Source organism: Sciurus carolinensis, chromosome 8, assembly GCF_902686445.1.
Source record: "Sciurus carolinensis chromosome 8, mSciCar1.2, whole genome shotgun sequence".
Taxonomy (NCBI): domain Eukaryota; kingdom Metazoa; phylum Chordata; class Mammalia; order Rodentia; family Sciuridae; genus Sciurus; species Sciurus carolinensis.
Window position 1 is genome coordinate 19,615,882 of NC_062220.1, and position 19,749 is coordinate 19,635,630.

Below are 19,749 nucleotides of genomic sequence, written 5' to 3' on the forward strand. Positions count from 1 at the left end.
TTCCATATAGACCTTACTCGCAGTCCCCACAGCTATGAGAACCAGTTCCTACAAGTCTGTCTCTTTCTACACTGTAGTGGTCTGTTTCTGGGCAGAACCCTGATGGATACAGTACTGACTGACCCAGAGTCTAACAGGCAGATACAGGAAGATACGTGCCAGGTGTGAGGAAGGAACGTGGGTACTGTGTGAGGGCTTTATGCACGAAATCCGTCCTGGTCTGTGTCCATCTCAAGGAGGTCTGCAGGAAAGGGAGGGACGCGGAGAGCTGCTGGGGCTGAGGACTGAGGAGGGGACATCACCCAGCAAGTGGCTGTGGGAGAAGGGATACTCCACATTCTGCTAAGGTGCACCATGCCCAGGGGTCTCTGGCACATTCTGTTTCAGGACTATGTCACAACCTTGGACTAAACAAAGTCCGGGCTGGGCCTAGTCTGATGAGCATGCGTGACCTGAGCCAGTACAGGTTGCTGAAGGCTGACGACTGCCCAGGAACCTCTGAAGACTCATTTCTTCTTTTCCATGTGCTTCCACAAGGCTTACTGAGGGGATGGCCAACCTAAGAGGCCCCTCTTTCCTTTTTTTTCCATTGCAAGTTCAGACAACTCCTGAGCACAAAGGCCTGCTATGGAGCTGCCTGGAAAGCCACACTTTGGTCATTTGTTAACTGAAGTGCAGGACAAAGCTTCAATCCCTGCATATCCCCAGCAGGAGTCTCTGAAGGTTGGCAATGCTTCACAGGATGGTGCCTTAAGAGTTGGGCCCTGGTGTCAGATAGGACAGAGTTTGTATCCTCAGACTTAACCTGCCCATCAGCTCTCATGAGGAGATGCAGCAGAAGCACTTGGGAGGCCTTCTGTGGAGGGGAGCTGCTGTTATCAGGACTTATAAACTGTAGAGAGCTGAGATACCATGTTCTCTGCACACCCAGTATGCCAGTCAGGGTTTGCCAGAGAAACAGAACCAATAGGACGTGTGTGTATGTACATATACCCAGAGAGGAGAGAAAGTTATTTTAAAGAGTGGGCCATGCTATGGTGGAGGTGCAAATCCCAAATCTGCAGGGTGGGCTTTCGGGTAGGGAAGAGCTTCAGGTGCGTGCAGAGGTCTGCTAGCAGATTTCCCTCTTTGGCTGAGGAGGTCAGCCTTTTTCTATTAAGGCCTTTGGTTGAATACATTATGGTGGGTTATCAACTTTACTCACATACTACTGATTTAAATGTTAATCTCATCTTTAAAACAAATACCTTCACAGAAACATCTAGAGTAAGGTTTGACCATATGTCTGGGTACCATGGCCTAATCAAGTTGACACAAAATTCACTCTTATCCCAGGTATGCAAGTGCAGAGATATTACCCATCCTCTGCCCAGGAGCCTCACCAAAAGTGTTCAGAGCTCTGGAATCTTACTACAGCACCCATCCAGGTGTCCATACCTGAAAAATCAGATGTATCTGACTCTACCTGATGCTCTACAGTACGGGGTTGAGGCTGAGGTGGGCACTGTTACTGGATCCCAGAGCATGCAGGTTGAGCAGATGGGCTCCAGAACTCCAGAACCCATCAGAGCAATGCCCTGAGTCCAAGGCCTGGTGTAAGGCCACCTCCAGAGGCAGATCTTACCTGTTTTCTCCTTGAAAGGCCTGAAACCCGGACCTCTCCTGCACCTGGTACCAAACAACCCTGAAAGACCAACACAAGGCCATGCTTCTCTTGTACTTTATAACAATTAGAAACAAAAACCATCAAACTGATTCTGAGACAAACGCTTCCAAAAGAGCCCTGGAAGGCCAAGGCAGGCATAACCATATCTGCTAATATTCAAACTCAGAAACTCCCACTCTCACTCGGTCCCCTCCCCTTCCAGTCCTTCTGCATTACAAATCTTCGTCGTCAAAGGTCTCCAGGCACCTCAACATTATCAGCTCATCATCAACGGGAAGGTCTGGTTCCTGCAAAACACAGGTGGAAGAGGTCGAAGTTTGGATCTAAGAGTTCCAGGCAGATAGGAAGGTCCCAGCAGCTTGGGTGTGACCAACTCTCCTAGTCTCTACAACTTTCACCTTGAGCCTCCAGCCAGGGAATAAGGGGGGTAGTCTTATTTCCATTTCACTCAATTCACACACCTCCAGAAAGGAAGCAGAACTGGCTTCTTTCCTATCCTGGGGATTTCCAGGATCCTATAAAAAAGACAGGGGAAGTCATAAAGCTTTATCCGAAGGCCCATCAATAGAAGACAGCAAACTACACCATGGTGTGCCCCTCATGGAACACCGTGAAGCTGTGTTTTAGTTTATTTTTATATACATTCTTTTGTTCGTCATGATTCTTACAGTTATTACTACTTTGCAGTGCTGGGAATGAAAGCTAGGACGTCACGTGCTAGCTAGCGCTCTACCCCAAGCCACCTCCCCAGCCTGCTGCTGTTTTTATTTTCTATTATTTTTTTTTGAAGCATGGGAGAGACTATTAGAAAAGGGGTGAAGTTCAAGGCCCTGTGTATAGTAGGCTACTACTTGTGTTTGAAAGGATACATACATTCTCACAGGCCATCTTTGGACAGATGTGTAAGAAACTGTCATGGTAGGGAAGAGTTTAGGATGGTAAGCAAGGAAAAATGGTAGGAGTGAGCCTATGTTATTACTGAACACTTTTCTACCATGAGGTGATCATTTCTTAAGAAGCAGTGCTGTATGTGTTTAGCAAGCTTTCTCATTCCCTTTACAATGACCCAGCCAACCTGTCAGGCCTGCCCATTACTTCTTCCCCTAAAAGTATGTTCCCAGGTGTTTGCTTTTCCTGTATCTCTCTGCCCAGCAGAAAAATGACCCTTGTCATTTATTGTCCCTGCAGATCAGGGTTACTCTCCATGGGTCCTGGGCAGTATCCTCAGTCAGCTATCTAATGAAAGTAGGATGGTCCCAAGGGTGTCACCTAGATGGGGGGATGACCTCAGCTAGTTTCCCATTCCATATACTCTCCTGGTGGAGGCAGGGAAAAGGGAATCAAGAAGATCAGAGAGGTTGGGATAGCTCAGTGGGATCAGGTAATCTCTAGGGGAATAACATGAATCCTTTGTTCAGATTGAAGACAGCTGCCGAGCTTGAGACAAGAGGTAGTCAGAGAGTGTAGAGGGGTCCCAGAGGCCAAGAGTCTTGGGAGAGAACAAAGCACCCAAGTGTCTGTCACACACAGTGCCCAAATGTTGTTCAAAATGTTCTATCTCCTTAAGCCCCTGACAATGGAGTCTGAAGCACTTTTAAGCTGCAGATGTTTAAGCTGAAAGCAGCAGATTGTGAGAGATGTCTGCTGTTACTCATCGCTGAAGTGTTTCGAATAGTGTTCCCCCCAAGTTCACGTTCACTTGGAGATTCACTTGGAAACAGGGTCTTGGCAGATGTAATTGGTTAAGGATCTCAAGATGAAACCATCCTGAATTTAGTGAGGCTCTAGATCCAGGGACTGGTGACTGTTGTCTGTAAAAGATGAGAGGGGCAGAGGGACACAGAGAGGAAGGATATGTGAAGACAGAGGCAGTGCCCGGGGAACGCAGCTACAGAGCAAGAAATGCTGAGTATTTCCAGAAGCCACTGGGACCCAGGCACAGAAGGACTCTTTCCTGAAGCTTTGGAGGTAGTATGGCCCTGCCAACTCCCTAATCTCAGGCTTCTGGTCTTCAGAACGATGAAATAAACCTGTTGTTTCAAGTCACAGGTTTCAGCTCACCGTTAAAGCAGCCCTCGGAAACCAGTACCAGTGCTAATGAAGCCTTATCCACCACCTCCCATGACGCTGAGAGGGGTAGCAGTGAGTTGGAGGTGAAACTGAAAGAGAATGAAGTTTCCCTATTTGTACCAGCGTCTTCCCAAGTCCAAGTCCTCCTGCCCCAGAACCACTTGGATAGAGCCCCACTCTCCTAACACTGAATGAGAACCTTGAGAATAAGCTCCCAAGGCATTCTGGGGAACCTTGAAGGCCAAGAGCCTCTGCTCTACGTGCACACTCTGATCTCTGCTCCTTCTTTCTTTCCTGCCATGTGTTGAGAAAGGAAGTCAGGAAAGCAAAGACTGCCCCCTTCACTTGTTCTCAACGTCTTGATAAAGTGGACTGATTTAACTGTTTCGTATGGAAAGCCGTGACAGTTGCCCTGAGACAGTTACTCAAGTCAAGGTGGGAAGTGGACACAATTACAGGGACAGGTTCTGGACTCCAAGAAGGGACTGAAAGTGTTTTCTGCATGGGGAAATGAGGAATGAATGGGAAGGGGGCCGATGATACCTTAGCCCATTGAAAAGGTGGCTTAATATTTTTAGGCAAACATTTGCCACTATTAAGCTTGCCCTTTTAAATAAACAGATGTGTTTTTGCCAAATCAGCAAAGAAAATCCATAGCTACGAATCTGAAAGGACCCGTCTCCTGGTAACTCAGACAACCCTTCCCCTTATGACAGCTTCAGTAATGGACACCCTAACAAAGATCCCCCATGACTTATGTCACCATAAGCTGCAGAGGAAGTTTTTTAGGAGCAGAAATTAACCTTTAAAAGCTGCAGGATTTCAGAGGGTGAAACAGTTCAGCCTTTTGGAAAGATGTCACAGAACATGTACAAATGCCTGCTTAGAGCTGCCCTGGGATCTGGTCCCTGCTTCCAAGGGTTGGTTACCAGTGCACATCTGCCCAGAGGATACCCTCCTGCTTTTTTCTCAGTTTCCCTGATGTCTTCCATTCCACAGGAGGCTTTAGGCTGAAGTGGACAGTCCAAGGAATAGGCTAGAGAGAGTGAAAGAATGTCTGCCCATCGACTTCTTGGGGTGATCGTTGGCCAGGCGCCCTCAAGAGCTCTTTTTGCCATCCTAACAAAGGTGGGCAGATATCTAGCTGTCCTACCTGTTTTAACTGAGTGTTAATGCAGCAAAGGCCTTTAAAAAAGTCAATGATCTGCATATAGAGCTGAAACTTCCCCTCTGGGTTTTCTGGGTTGCAGATGGCAAACATTGAACTGTCAACAGAAAGAAGAAACAGCAAATATTTAGAATCCTGATCTTTTACCTCTGCTTGCTCCTACCCTTTCCCCTGCCAAGCATTTGGATTGTGGTGTGAATGTGGCACTTTCAAACACCCAGGTGAATTCTTGGGCAGCCCAGAGCTTTTCTTGAAAGGTTTGTGTTGCTTTTGCTCAAGTGTCATGTCTGAAACCCCCTGGAAAAACAAGACTGTGGCAGGACTGGATCTTGTGCCCTAATTTAATGTTCTGAGCCGTGGTCTTTGGAATGAGGGAGCAAGTTTTCCATCACCTCTGAGTCAACCTCCTGGAGCAATGCCCAGGGTTCTTGTCCCACCTATGACTGCGAAGGCACATTTTCAGTTCAGTCCCAGGAAAGGTCCCCTCTCCATGAGTCTATCCTGGGTCTCAGGCCCTGCAGAAAGGAGGCTGGTCTTCCAAGCCTCCTTTCTTCCAAGGGGAGCATCCTAATGCAATTGGGGCCTTAAGGTACAGGGCTCTGAGTCCTGTAAGAGAGCCGACATTTTTCCTTCACTCTTCCTTGTGGGATGAGGTCCCACAACCAGGCTAGGAACCCACTGGCAGCAATCCTTGCCTTTTCTAGGGAAAGCAAGAAAATAATTTTTAATAGGTTGTCTTTTTGTTCCATTAGAGTTTCTGATACTGCTTGGCAAGTATGCTTCAGCAACTTCTTGACCAAGTTGTCTTTGCAGCCCGAGTTCAGTGTGGAAATAGGAATGATGTTAGTTCCAGCCAGCTGCAGCATAATGACACTGGTGCACAGCTGAGGACAGCTCGTGTCACTCTATGAAGTGGCTTTGGAGAGGGCAGAGGCTCCTCTGTCAATCCAGGCTCCCAGATCTGGCTGGGCCCTGCAGAGGCAGATGGGGTGGTGAGACACTCCCCCATATCTGGACTGAAGTTCTTGAAGCTGTCCTGGACCCTAGCACAGCTCTGGTGCCTGCCAAAGGCCTGACCAGGAGGCCAAGTTTCTACTCAGAAGACAATGGAGATATTCATTTGGATCCCCAGGTTGTGAATGGCATCCTTACTCCCAAGGCGGAAAACCCAAGGTCCAAGTTTCTTTTGAGGCTTGACACAGCACAGTCCCTGTAGGCCATAAGCCCACAGCTTTTCAGGAGACAGGGAATTTCAGTCCTAGACTGACTTCCTCTAAGAAAATGTCCTTTGCTACAGACTGGGTCCAGCTGCTGCTCTTTTTTTTTTTTTTTTTTTTTTTTTTTTTTTTTTTAGTTGTAGATGAACACAATACCTTTATTTCTTTATTTTTATGTGGTGCTGAGGATCAAAACCAGTGCCTCATACATGCAAGACAAGTGCTCTGCCACTGAGCGGCAACCCCAGCCCCTGCTTCTTGTTTAAATCTCCCTAGACCCTGTTTTATGTCTTCTTGTGGACCCTGCTCTGGTTCTTCCACATCTGTTCTCATCTGCACTGTGAAAGGCAGCTCAGAGACTCTCCTAAGCTCAGGGCACAGGCCTGCTTCCATGTCGGCCCCGGTTCTCTGTGCCCCAGGACCCCTGCCCACTCTCCTGCCCGTGGGCTGACTGATCCTGGGTGCCACAGAATGAAGGTTTGTGTCTCACCCCCAATTCATATGCTGACACCTAACCCCCAAGATGATGGTACTAGGAAGTGGGACCCTTGGCAGGTGATTAGGACCTTTACAAAAGAGGCCCCAGAAAGATCTGGTTACACTGTGGGTTTTTTGTCGTTATTGTTGTTGGTTTGTTTTTGTTTTTGTTTTCATGCTGGGGACTGAGCCCAGGGGCACTTTATCACTGATACCACTGAATTACATCCCCCATCCTTTTTATTTTTTATTTCACTAATTGTTTAGGGCCTCCCTGATTTGCTGAGGCTGGTCTCAAATTTGCAATCTTCATGCCTCAGCCTCCAGAGTCAGTGGGATTACCAGCATGCACCACCCTGCCCAGCAACACATGGGGACATTGAGAAGATGCCACCTATGAGGAACTGGCCCTCACCAAACTGTATCTGCTAGCCTCTTGACTTTGGACTTCCTGGCCCCTAGAACTGTGAACCATAAATGCTGTTGTTTATAAGGCAACCAGTTTTTGGTATTTTGTATAACAATGAATTTATAGCAAGGCTGTAGCAGCCTGAAGCAGGACTAGGACATACTGGGAAACCCAGCACAACCTTGAGCTGATAACCTGGTGTGTTCTAGCCCTGGGCCGGGATAGAAGATTTTCTTCTCTGAAGATGCCCCAGACAATGTCAACCCCAAAGCGACAGTGCAGTCCTGGGATCAAGTCCACTTCAATCACAGGGGGGGAAAAAAAGGGAAAATGGGTCCCTGAGAACTTTCAGTGAATTTTTGTCCATCTGGGAGCTGCAGGGAAAGGAAGGAAACACCCAGCAGAGGTGCACACACATGTGCATACTCATACACATAGCACACGCACCCACGTGCTCATGCAATCTCATACCCACCACACATTTGCACACCTAATCACACTTGCTCACACTGTCTCACACTGCCTTCTCACCTGGGGCTGGAGGTACTGGGAGCCTCACTTTTGTCCAGGAAACTGGCCACATCAAAGGCATCTTCAAAAAGAATCTGCCAGAAAGCACAGAATTCAGTGTGTCAGAAATAACTTTGCACTTTGACACCTGCAAGGCTGCTGGGCAGAGAGTAGAAAGGGTTTCTCGTACACTCCGTCCCGAAACGCGCAAGTGGCAGAGCTGGGGTCCAAACGCAGGGTCCCTGCTCTGTGATCTTCCTGAGGGGTGAACATTGAGCTATTGACTGCCAGCCCTGGAGATGGCTGAGAGAAAGTGCTGGGGACTGTCTCCTCTTCTAAGGAAGGCCATGGTTCGGGCGTGAGAGGTAACAGCGGAGCAGATCCCGTTTCAGCCTGGCAAATCTCATCTGAACCTCCCAAGGTGGACATTGTGTTTAAGCCACATCGCATAATCCAGCACTTTCACATCAGGGCCGCTGAACACAGGGTTTGTCTGCAGGAGGGCCAGTTCCAGCTTCCTGTGCACTCACTAGCTGTGACCCTGGGCAAGTTACTTCATCTCTCCATCTGTCCTCTATAAAACAGGAGTACAGCTGCTATGGTTTGAATACTACGGTTCCCTCCAAAACTCAGGTTGAAAATTTAACTGCCAGTGTAATGCTATTGGGAGGGGAGGCTTTGAAGAGGAGGACACTGCCCTCCTGGGTGGGTTTAATGCCTTTAAGAGAGGGCTTTCTGGAATGGGTTATCTCTCTCTCCTCTCTCCTTCCACATGTATGGTGCAGCAAGGAGGTCCTTGCTAGATGCCAGCATGCTGATATTGGATTCCTGGCCTCCAGAACTGTGAGCCAACAAATTTCTGTTTATTACACATTACCTAGTCTCAGGTATTCTGCTACAGCAGCACAGAATAGACCGAGCTAACACTGGGGCCTACTCAGGGTTGTTGCAAGAATTCAGATCATACATGTGAAGCTGACACATAATAATGGCCCAATGTGTTGCTTGTATTGAATAGTATCTGCTTTATAAAAGAAATAGTGTTGTCGAAATCCCAGAAAATAGAAACAGATAAGGAAAATGAGAATCGCGAAGAAATAATCCCACCAGAGATGTCTGTGGTTGCCGTATCAATTCACTTCTCTTCAGTTATTTTCCTAGGCACATTACATAATGATAATGACAATGATTAGAAATGGCAATAAAATGATAATGATGATATGCCTTCCCTTTTTTTTGTTGTTATTTAGACAGTTTTTGGTTCTTTAACCTGCTAATAATTAAATATTCTGTAAAAACATGATCTACACTTCAGGTTGCTGGATGTAGCAAATAAAAATGCAAGATGCCCAGTTAAATTTGAATTTCAGAAAAAGATAATGTTTTGCTCCTTTGGGGGTTCCCATCACACTTATGGGCCATATGTCTCAGACCTGAAACAGAATGGTCCAGGGCCTCCTGGACACAGAGATGCCTGAGTACAGGGACTGGCAGCAACACAAGTGTCCAACCTTTCCAGAAGGACTAGGAGCTGCAGTGCTGAACTAGAAGGGCACAGAGATGACTTAGAAGCCACAGCAGGAAGAACTGTGGTGTGCCCTGTCTTGGGCATGAGTGTGCTCTGTTCCACTCACCTAATCACCTGCCCGACTTGACCAAAACCTGGGCACAGTGGTGCAGGAAGGTCTTGTCCTGGGCATGACTGGGGGAATCCACTGTCTGTTTTCCTTAACACCGGAAAAGCGCTTCACTGAGAAAGGCCAGGCAGACCATTCCCATAATCTGGGGACATTAGAGTCTGGTTTCTCTTTGGAGTTTGTCTTCCTTGAGAAAGTGTTCATGTTGGAAAATACACACACGTGTGTGCACATACACACAGTCCAGTTACTCAGGCTCTTGGTATATATTTTCTTTTTCTTTCTTTGTGTGTGTGTGTGTATGTGTGTGTGTGTGTGTGCAGGACTCAAGGGCTAGGCACCTTTAGGGTTACAAAGACATCTACCCTTGCTACCCTTTCCTGTGTACCTCAGGTATGAAGTCTTTGGCTGCTGGTTGCCTTGGTTTTGCTTGAACTATTACAGAGGACTCACCTCCTCTCATGGTGGACCCAACATTAGGGGAAAATCAGACAGGAAGCTGAACTTCTCTGGTGCATTGATGATCGGGGGTAGTCTAAAGCAGTAGCCACATGTGCCCTGGGAGGTCCTGCCAATAATGCCAGGTGTGTCAGTTACCTGGGGTGCTTGTTTAAAATGTGGACTCCAGGACCACCCTCAGGAATTCTGATTCAGCGTATCTGGGGTGACAGGAAACTGCCTGCTTACTATGCTCCATGTGTAATTCAGGCGAGAAGCATCCGGGGAAATAATGAAAGGCTGGCTATCCACACATAAGCCAAGGGCAGAGAGATTTGAGAGAATGGGAGCGATGCCATCCCTGAAGTAGGAGCTGGGTGTTTGGGCAAATCACACCTCTGACTAGGACTGCCAAACGGAGGATGGGACTGGGTGACAGCGCCGTTGTGCTCCAGGCTCGGGCCCAATGACTATGGAAGCTTCTGGAAGATTGGGTTATTTCACGGTTATAATATCATGGTCAGAAGTACATGGAAATTCCCTGGCTCCAAGATTTCAGAGAGAGAGAGAGAGAGAGACAGAGAGAGGGATAGAGAGAAGAAACTAGTATGGTTGTCTCCTCAAAGGGACTACTCACCAGGGGCATTTGGATAGTCAAGGCAAGGGGATCATAGGCTTGGATGTTAAATGTCCTCCAAAGCACTGGACCGGTGCAGGGAGCAAAGACCCGCCTGTCCCTTGGCTAACAGAGTGAGAGAGGTCTGGGCTCAAGTGGTAGCAGCAGTCTTTGGGAGTGCTCCTACCTCTGGAAGAGCTGCAGCTGGCCTGCTTTTATCTCAGCGCAGGGTGATGGCTACCACCACCTGAGGCTCTGCTTTGCAGACTGTGGCCATCCTAACTACCGGAGAGCTGAGAAAGGATTTGGAGCTGAAGCTGTGGTTGCCCTCTCTTCAAGTGGCTGCAGTGCTCTCTGGGATGGTCACCTCTCTGGGACTGTGCTGATGGGTGCTGGTGTCATCCTCTTCCATTGGCTCAGTAAGCTGGGCAATTTGGGCCAATGAGAGGGGAGGACAGGTATGGCTGAAGCTTCTGGAAAAGTTCCTCACAGGGACTCTCTCTCTACTGTACGGGAGGACGAATGACCACTGGGTGTGAGAGAAGTGGGGAGGGGAGGGAAGGATGAGAAACCAGAGAGAAGAGAGGAACCTGAGTCCATGGGCCCACCACTGAGCAGCTTGACTAACTCCCTGGTATGAGTTGTGCTTTTCTTCATGTTTTTGTTTTTGTTTGTTTGTTGTGTTTTTCTTTGCACTGGAGATGAACACAGGCACTTTACCACTGAGCTACATCCCAGTCCTTTTTAATTTTTTTTTTTTTATTTTTTTTTTTTTTTATTTTGAGACAGGGTCTGGCTGAGTTGCTCAGAGCCTCACTAAGTTTCTGAGGCTGACACTGAACTGGGATCCTCCTGCCTCAGCCTCCGCGCCCCTGGGATTACAAGCGTGAGCCCCCGCGCCTGGCTCTTCACTGTTTAACAATCGTCATTGGCAGCCTAAGGACTCCCACAGGACACAACCTTCTCAACCTTTCCCTCTGCAATCCCTTGGAAAGGCCAGGAGACTAACAAGAAACGCTGTTGGTGGTCATGGAGGTTCTATTGAGTAAATCAAAAGCCTATGGTGCCAGCCGCAATAGAAATGGCACCTCGAGCCTGCAAAATGACCAAGCAAAGCCGGGGTCCCGGCGGGGAGGGTGACAGTCATTCCTCTGCACCCTCCGCCATTCCGCAGGGAGGCTCACCTCCTCGGGGGTGGAGACGAGCGAGCAGCTGGCCCCCTGGCTGTCCACTCCGCTGTCCTTCACGCTGCCCTCGGCACCCGCGGGCTCCTGGCAGGCCACCGCGAGGCCCGGGAGGCCGCCGTGCTTCTGCGCCCAGGTCTGCAGGAGGATGGCCTTCCTCTCCTCCGACAGCGTCTGCCACAGGTGGGAGATGGCCGCAGAGACGATGGGCAGCGTCACCTCCTGCGAGGAGACGATGCCGTTCCCCGTGAGAAGGTCCATCGTCTGCTTGTAAAAGTTGAGATACCTGGAAGAGGAGCGGCGCTGCCTCTCAGGAGTCTGTCCCCGCAGAGGCCGCAGCACCCAGCCGGGCCGCGCCTGGGGTGCGCCGCGCTTGGCCTCAATCTGCGCCCCACCCCTGCAGGGCAGAAGCCACCTTGGGGGAGCAGAAGGCACCTGGGGGACATGAAGTACAGAGATTTGTGCTTGGGGCCCTTCCGGGGTCCTCCCAGGGCCACACCCCTGCAGCTCTGCTGGATGTTAGACGAGAGGCGCGGCCGCTCGGCTCTCATCCACCCGGAAGCTTTACAATTAGGAGGCCAGGAGTGTGCAGGCTTGATGCCACTACGGCTTTAGTTTGGGGTCTGTGGGGCAGGCTCAGCTGTGGAGCGAGGCTCCTTCTTTGGGGCCTTGGAAGCCAACAAGGCTACTGAGGGGTCTTGGGTCTGTGGAGGAGGCAGTGACAAAGGAAGTCTGAACCAGCCAGCCTCCACCTTTCTCTCTGTTGAGACCAGATATGAGGCGGAAAAGGGACCTTGGGGTGTGTGTGGGAGTGTGGGGTGCAGGGAGGGGGGACAGCTTTCATAATCACCGATAACAAGCCCCCCGGTGCACCCCAAATAAACACCCAGTCTAAATAAAAACATTGTATTTGCTCTCCGGTTGTAGCTTCCCAGACTATTTGTCTAGCCCCTCAGACCGCGCGGACCCAAGCCCCTCCTACGTGGGAATTCTGGAGTTTCCATGATTCGGGGTCTGGTCTGAGCATGCACTGAGGCTATAGCATACTCCAGTTGCACCTTCTGTCCCCTTGCCCACAGGAGCTCCGTGGGTGTCCAAACATCACCCCACCCAGCTGTTCACACCGTTCAAATTCCAGGAGGTCTGGCGACATAGTGGCTGGGGAATGTAAGAGATCAACTTTTTTCTCCCCTTCCTCTTCCTCCTCCTCCTCCTCCTCCTCCTCCTCTTCTTGGTCTTCTTCTTCCTCTTCCTCGTTTTCTTCTTCCTCAGCATTCTTCCGGACTGCCTCAATTGGGCACCAGGTGGAGGAGCCATTGGGAGGAAAACTATTTGAGACCAGGCTAGGAGAGAAAACAGACACAAGACAGTAATACTGTAGACCTACAGACAAGTATCCTCAGGGCACAATGAAACTCATAATTTTAGCAATATTTAGTATATAAAACTCTCTATTTCTGTTTATGCATGTATGTGTATACACATGCGCACACACACACACACACACACACACACATATTCAAAATCATACTGGAGATTCTAGCCAGTCTAATAAGATAAGACAGGAAAAAAAGTAAAAGGTATACATATTGGAAAGGAAGAAGTAAAAATGCCTTTATTTTCAATGTGATTGTGTAGAAAATCCCAAAGAATCCACAAACATATGACTGGAATTAAGAAGGGAACTTAGCAACTTGTCTTGCAGAAGACAAGATCACTAGGTGAAAATCAATAGTGTTTCTAGTAGAGTGGAGGTTACCAGAGTCTAGAAAGGGTGTGGAGTAGAGGGAGATAGAGAAAGGGTGGTTATAGGTATAGGCTGCAGCATAGGAGGAAGATCTAATGTTCTCTAAAGACAACTACGGCTGACAAGAATTAACTGAGTATTTCAGAGTAGCTAATAAAGAAGATTTGGAATATTCCTAGCACAAAGAAATGATAAATGTCTCAAGTGACAGAAATGTCAGTTACCTTGATGTGATAATAATACACCATATACATGTACTGAAATGTCATGCTCTAACCCATAAATATGTACAACTACTATGTGTCGATTAAATATATATTTAAAAGTATTTCTATATGCTAGGAGTGAACAATTGAATATTAAAATTTTTTAAATTATTATTTATAATAGTACCAAAATCATGAAATATTTAAGTTTAAATCAAAAGCTCACACTATGACAAAAGAATAAGATGGAACTCATCAACATGTAGAATTTTGCTCTTCAAAATACATCTTTAAAAGCATGAAACAACACGACACAATTTGGAAAGTCAGGACTTAAAACCAGCTTCTCTTCATGCTGACAGGTATACTCCCAATCTACCATGTTCTGTTGTAAAGCAAGCTCACCAGAAAAAAATGAGGAAGATTCTTCTCTTTTTTTCTCTTTTAAATCTCAGAGTAGAGAAAGACTTCTAAGTATTCCCTAAGACCCAGAAGTGATAACAGATTGATCAATCAGATTTCATTTTTGCATGGCAAACCCAAAAAGCAAAAAGCAAAGGCAAAATAATAAAACAAACGACCAAAGGAAAAACTTTGACAAGTCCTATAATAGAGAGCTAAATTCTCTGGATATATAAAGAGCTTCTATACTTAAATGTGAAAAAGATCACCAACACAACAGGAAGATAGACAAAAGAAGAAGTACAAACAATTCCCAGAAATGGGAATAAAAATTACCTTGAACAAAGGCACTCAAGTTAACTCATAATCAACTAGTTAATTAATTACTTAAATATAATGATTACAAAATAAAATTAGTCTTTTCTATTCTGGCACCACAGTTTTAATTATTGTGGCAAAAAAATCTCCATTATGGTTTAGTTATTCTTCTATGAGCATGTGATACAAGGACTGATAAGATTTTAATATGTGATAAAGTTCATATCTTATACCAGTAAAGAAAGAACAGTTTACAATAAATGGGGTTGGGATCACCATTAATCATTTGGAAAAGCAAATGTAGAATTCTACCTCACTGAGACCATCTCAGACTGGGCTCCACCCCACCATTAGCCCAAACTGATTCTTAAAACAAAGCTACAAACTGCCACCTACGTGCAACACATACACACACCACACCTGCCTCCTCCCCTCTGCATACAAAATGGTGATCAAAGTTGTCTGTATGGAATAAGGTTCAATGTAGCTGGTTATTTTCCTCTTGACACATTTTTGTATATTTTCACATCATCTACAATGTGAATTTTACTTGATTTTTTAATAATTGTTTTCCCCTGATTATTTACCATTGAAAATAATACACATTAATTGTTTATAAATTTGGAAAGCACAAAAAAGTACTGAGAAGAAAGTAAAAGTCATGAGTGATTACAGACAGCATCAAACACTAGGAAGCTTCATCACTCCATCCAGGCAGGCTTTTGACTCTGAATAGCAAGTAGTTTGCAGACCCCTTCTGGGAGGGGGTGAAGGTGGCTTATGCTCTATTTTGCCAGAGGCCAACTTGGATGTAGAGCTGGACATGCCCAGAGCCACCGAAGATGACAGGGGCCTGGCCATTGCCCCTGAAGTCCAGGCTGTGGTCAAAGCAGCTTGGCAGGCTGCAGGTAAATGCAAGGGTTAGGTCATCCTTTGACACAGAGAATATAGCCACACAGCATGCATGAAAAGCTCAGAAATTGTGGGAGTTAAATATAAAACCTGACATCAAAAAAGTACAAGAAAGGCATTTCTCAAATCAGTCTTTCCAGTTTAAATGTGAAATTATTAATGGCATTCACAGCATCTGTAACACCTATGAGTACTATGGTCATTTTCCTCTTTGAAGCTTAATGTGGCTCTTCCTAAGTTCCTATGAGACTTGAAAAGTAGGCCGAGATTTGTATTTTCCTTATTTTCATGTATACACTCTGATAAAGCCATTAACTAAGGACTTTAAGAAATATATATAAGATATGAGATGTAGTATATAATATACTATAGAAGATGAACATGATGTTATTGGTCTAAAAATAATGTGCAAAATTTGAAAAACAGGTGAATGGATAATCTTCAAAATTAACATTTCTTTGACAGGTGAGAGGGTAAGTATTTTTTAAAATATATTTCTTAGACGTAGGTGGACATAATACCTTTATTTATTTTTACATGGTACTGAGGATCAAACCCAGGGTCTCACGCGTGCTAGGCGAGCACACTACCACTGAGCCACAACCCCAGTCCGATATGTACTTTTAAGCTTTTCTGCATTTTCTACATTTTCTGTAATAATCACTTTCTATAATAACCATTTTTATAACTGGAGAAAAATATGATGCATGCAATTCAGATAAAGGAGAACCCGGGACAGACAGGTGGGAATGAGCAGCAGCCCTGACCATCTTGCACATGGTGGGAGGTGGGCGGCTGGGAAGGCAGCCTCGAAGGTGGAAGGTACAAGACAGCAGGCTCCTCCCATTCTCCTGTGCTTGCTGGATCTTACCTGTCATTTCCGGAGTACACTCTGGCATATTCTTCTTTGACCTCCTCTAAGCTGCTTGCATTCCCATCCTCCAGATTGAAGGATTCTGTTAGGCAATTGAGGCAAGAGTCACAAAGGGGAAAGTCAGACCCATGTTGAATCCCTCCTGCCTTTTGGGCCCCGGGGAGTCCATGGGTGGAGCCCCGAGCCTCCCAGGCTCAATACTAGGGAGTCCAGAGCCCATTTCCCACCTCCCTTTCCAGGTGTGAGAGGACAGCTCAGGACAAGTACTGACCACTTCTCTGGCTTCTCAAGGTGAGGTCAGGTGCCCTCGGCAGCACCCCATTAGGGTTCTCATCAAACTCCCACAGTCTGTGACCCCTGCCTGTCCTGCCACACTGCAAGCTCCCTGGGGCCAGGGACATCATTTCAGTCATAACCAAGCGCAGTGCCTGGCATACCGTAGGATCTCAATAGATATCTATTGACACAGTGTGACCCAATCTGTTTTCAATTGAAAAATGGAGCTAGCTCTCTTCAGGGAGGGATCTGTTACCTTTCAGTTTCAGCAAATTGTCCAGGGTTTGTTCCAGTTCCTGAATATGATTCTTCGCCTTATTCAGAACCTGCCACTGAGGACAGAGACAATGTTGGAAAGACAGCCTTTTCAGCAGAGACTGGTTTTGTGGACCCAGGAACCCCCTCCCTAGTCTGAGGCCACATTCTCTCAGACGCAAAGTCACATCTTCGGCCTTGTTGGTGAAAAGGATGGGAAGTTTATTCTAGTGCACAGAAGGCATGAAGTCTCCTTTGTGTCCTAGAAATGGATTCTCACTGAAACACCAAAGTATTTGGAAATGAGCTGCATTCAGCAAATTGCAGAAAGGCAAGTGACTACACAGGGTACCAGAAGGTGGGATAAGGTGCCAGAGGAGGCACAGCTGAGTGAATGTCAACTCCAGCCTTGCCCATATGCACAGGCTAGACTTCCGCTCATTTGACTTACGCTCAATGTCCAACTGGCTGGTTAATATTACATTACTAATCTCCAAATATGTATTGCTAAATGCATATACTCCAGATGATCTGAAAGCTTATCAAATGCTCTATAAACATGAACTCTGCAGTTCCCCTTCCTCCTCCTTCTCTCCCTCTATTCTTTCCTTCATTCCTCTCTCCATCTTCCCCTCCTCCTTCCCCATTCCCTCCCTCCCTCCCTCCCTCCCTTCCTTCCTCCCTTCCTTCCTTCCTTCCTTCCTTCCTTCCTTCCTTCCCTTCCCTTCCTTTCTTTGTGTCAAAATGGAAACTGCAAGACATTCAAAAACAAGAAACCCCAAGTGTTGTTTGTGAGGCTCAGCACCCACATCTGCCATGGGTCATGGCCTCCCTCAGGTATGCACAAGCCCAAAGCTGTGTGCTGGGCCCCAGGTACACAGGTCAACAAGACAGTCCCCGCATCAGGATGTTGATATACTAACAGGGAAGACAAGCATGGCAACAGCTCTTCTTAACACAAGATGGAACTAAGTAAGGGCTAACCAGGGGTAGAAGCAAGGGGCTGTGGAAACGTACGGAAGGAGAGAATACTCCAACTGCAGGGGTCAAGACGCTTCCGTGGAACAAGGCAGCAGAGCAGAGCGAGCCAGGCAGCTCTCTGGAGGGTATACAGTCTCAAAGGCACAGATAACTGTGTGAGCAAGGACAGAGGCCAGGCCAGGCCAGCCTGGCTCAGGGCACTGCCACTGCGAGATGTGGCCAGAGCTGGGGTGGGGGGTGGGTGGTAGCCTGGGTTTTCCCACTTTAGATTCTCAGGGATCCCGATGGTGCATCAGAAAGAGACTTAAGGGGAGCTGGAAGCATAGTGATTTGCTGACCCGAAGATCAGGTGACGAGAATAACAGCTATGGGAGGGGACGGTTAATCGCAAGACTTCTGAGCACTTCTAGAGCAAGGCCCACCCCTTCTTCCCATCCACTAGTCCTGGGACTCATGGCTGTGGTGTTGAAGCAGCAAGGACTCGGAATGAGAGGCCCACTGGTTGCCAGAATCTTGGGTCTGTTCTTAGGGTGAGAAGATGATCCTCTAACTTCTGTGGTTTAAATGTTCTTGTTCCCCCAAACAGATATGTTGAAACCTAACCCCCCAATGTGAGGGTAACAGGAGATGGGGTCTTTGGGAAGGTGCTTTATTTATTTGTCTGTTTGTTTTCCCTACTTTTATTGGTGCATTGTAATTATACATAATGGTAGGATTCACTGTTATGTATTTGTTCATGCACACAGTGTAATAATATAATTTGGCCAATATTATTCCCCAGTATTTCGCCTTTCCCTACAGTCTTTCCCTGGGGAGGTGCTTTACAGTGGAGGCCCTACTTGGATTGGTGAATAAAAGAGGTAGACACTTACTGTTTCCATCATATGAGGTGCCATGAAGAAGGTGCCATCTGTGAACCAGAGAGCTGGCCTTCTCCAGACACCGAATCCGCTGGTGTCTGGATCTTGGGCAGCCCAACCTCCACAACAGCAGTAAATTTCTGTTAATAAATTATTCAGCCTACGGTATTTTGTTATAGTAGCCTGAATGCACTACCACACTGGCCCTCTGGTCCAGATGCTGCTTTGCTGAAGGCATCAGCCCAAGAAGGAAAACCCTGCTTGTTGGGAACAGACACAGGACACAGGATAGTCCAGAGAGGTGGGTGGTGGGGAGAGGGCCAAGCCTGGAGCAGCAACAGGGCCTCTTCCTGACCCTACTGTCAACCAGCTAGCAAGTCCTTGTGCAACTCTGGTTCCTCCTTTACTAAAAGGGGGTGGGGAAATGCACCTCTTGGGGGACCCCTCCACTCTGACCTTCTATAATGCTTCCACCATTGCGACTACTCCAATCCTTCCACCATGCCAATGTACCTGGACTTCCATGCTGCTAGCTAATTGAGCTATTGATTGCTAATTTGCAGTTTAAAAGCTGTATGAGGACAAAAGCAGAATTAAGAGCAGGAAAAGATAAATGCTTACCTGGAGAGCCCAGGTGTCTGGAGGAAAGACGTGGACAGTGCATAAAAATGGGTTGCATGTGTGTGTAGTGTGTGTGTGTGTGTGTGTGATGTGTGGACATGTGCATGTGCACGGTAGTGGTATGGTGCATGCATGTGTGGAGGCCTGTAGTATGTGCATGTGTGTGTGGTGTTGTGTGTGCATGAGGCATGTGTGTGTGTTTGGGTAGTTGGACAGGGAGCTTGAGCATGTGCTAGAAGCTTCTGCCTGGGAGTGGGACAGGTGCAGAAGCTACTGGAAAACTAGGCCTCTCCTCAGGCCCGTAACTGCTCTACTTATGTCAGGCTGGTCAGCTGGAGGTAGAAAAGGGCCATCTCTCACGCAGGTGCAGCTCCCTGAGGCATCCACAGCTGATCACACATAGGCCTGGCCTTCGGCCGAGCACAGCAGGGGTGGCAGGGCCAGGCCCCACACCCAGGTCCCCGTACCTTTGAGGCTGTGAGATCAGACTGAGAGTAAACAGTCTTCCTTAGGTTGCTGAAGAGCCCGGCCAGGGTGGCCCGATGGCGGGCCTGGGACAGGCGTCTGCGGGCAACCCTCGGTTCGAGCTCTTGCAGCTGTGCCAGTGGCCTGGGCGCCGCTGTGCCATTGGGGTGGCTGCCTTCTCCAGGGGTCGCCATTATAAGCTGTAATATAATATTGTGCTTCTTTTTACCCTAAATAATAATGATACAACATCAAGGAAAAGGGGAAGGCAGATCGGCAGGAGGTATCTCTTAAGTAAAAGTCCCCAAGCAATGACATAATCAATAACAGACACAAAATAAATTACAGGTGACACAAAATCTGTCACTGATGCTTAACTCCTAAAAATCACAAGCCACCTATGTTGGATTTACAGTTGAGGGACTCTGGGGATTACCCCA

At 47.3% G+C, this 19,749-nt stretch overlaps 1 protein-coding gene across 2 annotated transcripts; it reads right to left on the reverse strand.

The window, feature by feature from the left end:
- Positions 1-1,837: 1,837 nt before the first annotated feature.
- On the reverse strand, positions 1,838-19,503 carry Stra8 (stimulated by retinoic acid 8). 2 transcript variants are annotated; one of them, XM_047559881.1, is made up of 8 exons: positions 19,312-19,503; positions 16,384-16,459; positions 15,849-15,933; positions 12,694-12,720; positions 11,393-11,678; positions 7,539-7,612; positions 4,890-5,001; positions 1,838-1,953 (listed from the first exon to the last, which is right to left on the reverse strand). In XM_047559881.1, exons 1-8 carry the CDS (start codon positions 19,501-19,503, stop codon positions 1,879-1,881), a joined length of 927 nt encoding a protein of 308 aa, XP_047415837.1. In that variant the 3' UTR covers positions 1,838-1,878. The 2 variants fall into 2 exon arrangements, with proteins under 2 accessions (XP_047415837.1, XP_047415836.1); XM_047559880.1 differs by having other exon boundaries at positions 12,517-12,735.
- Positions 19,504-19,749: the final 246 nt, after the last annotated feature.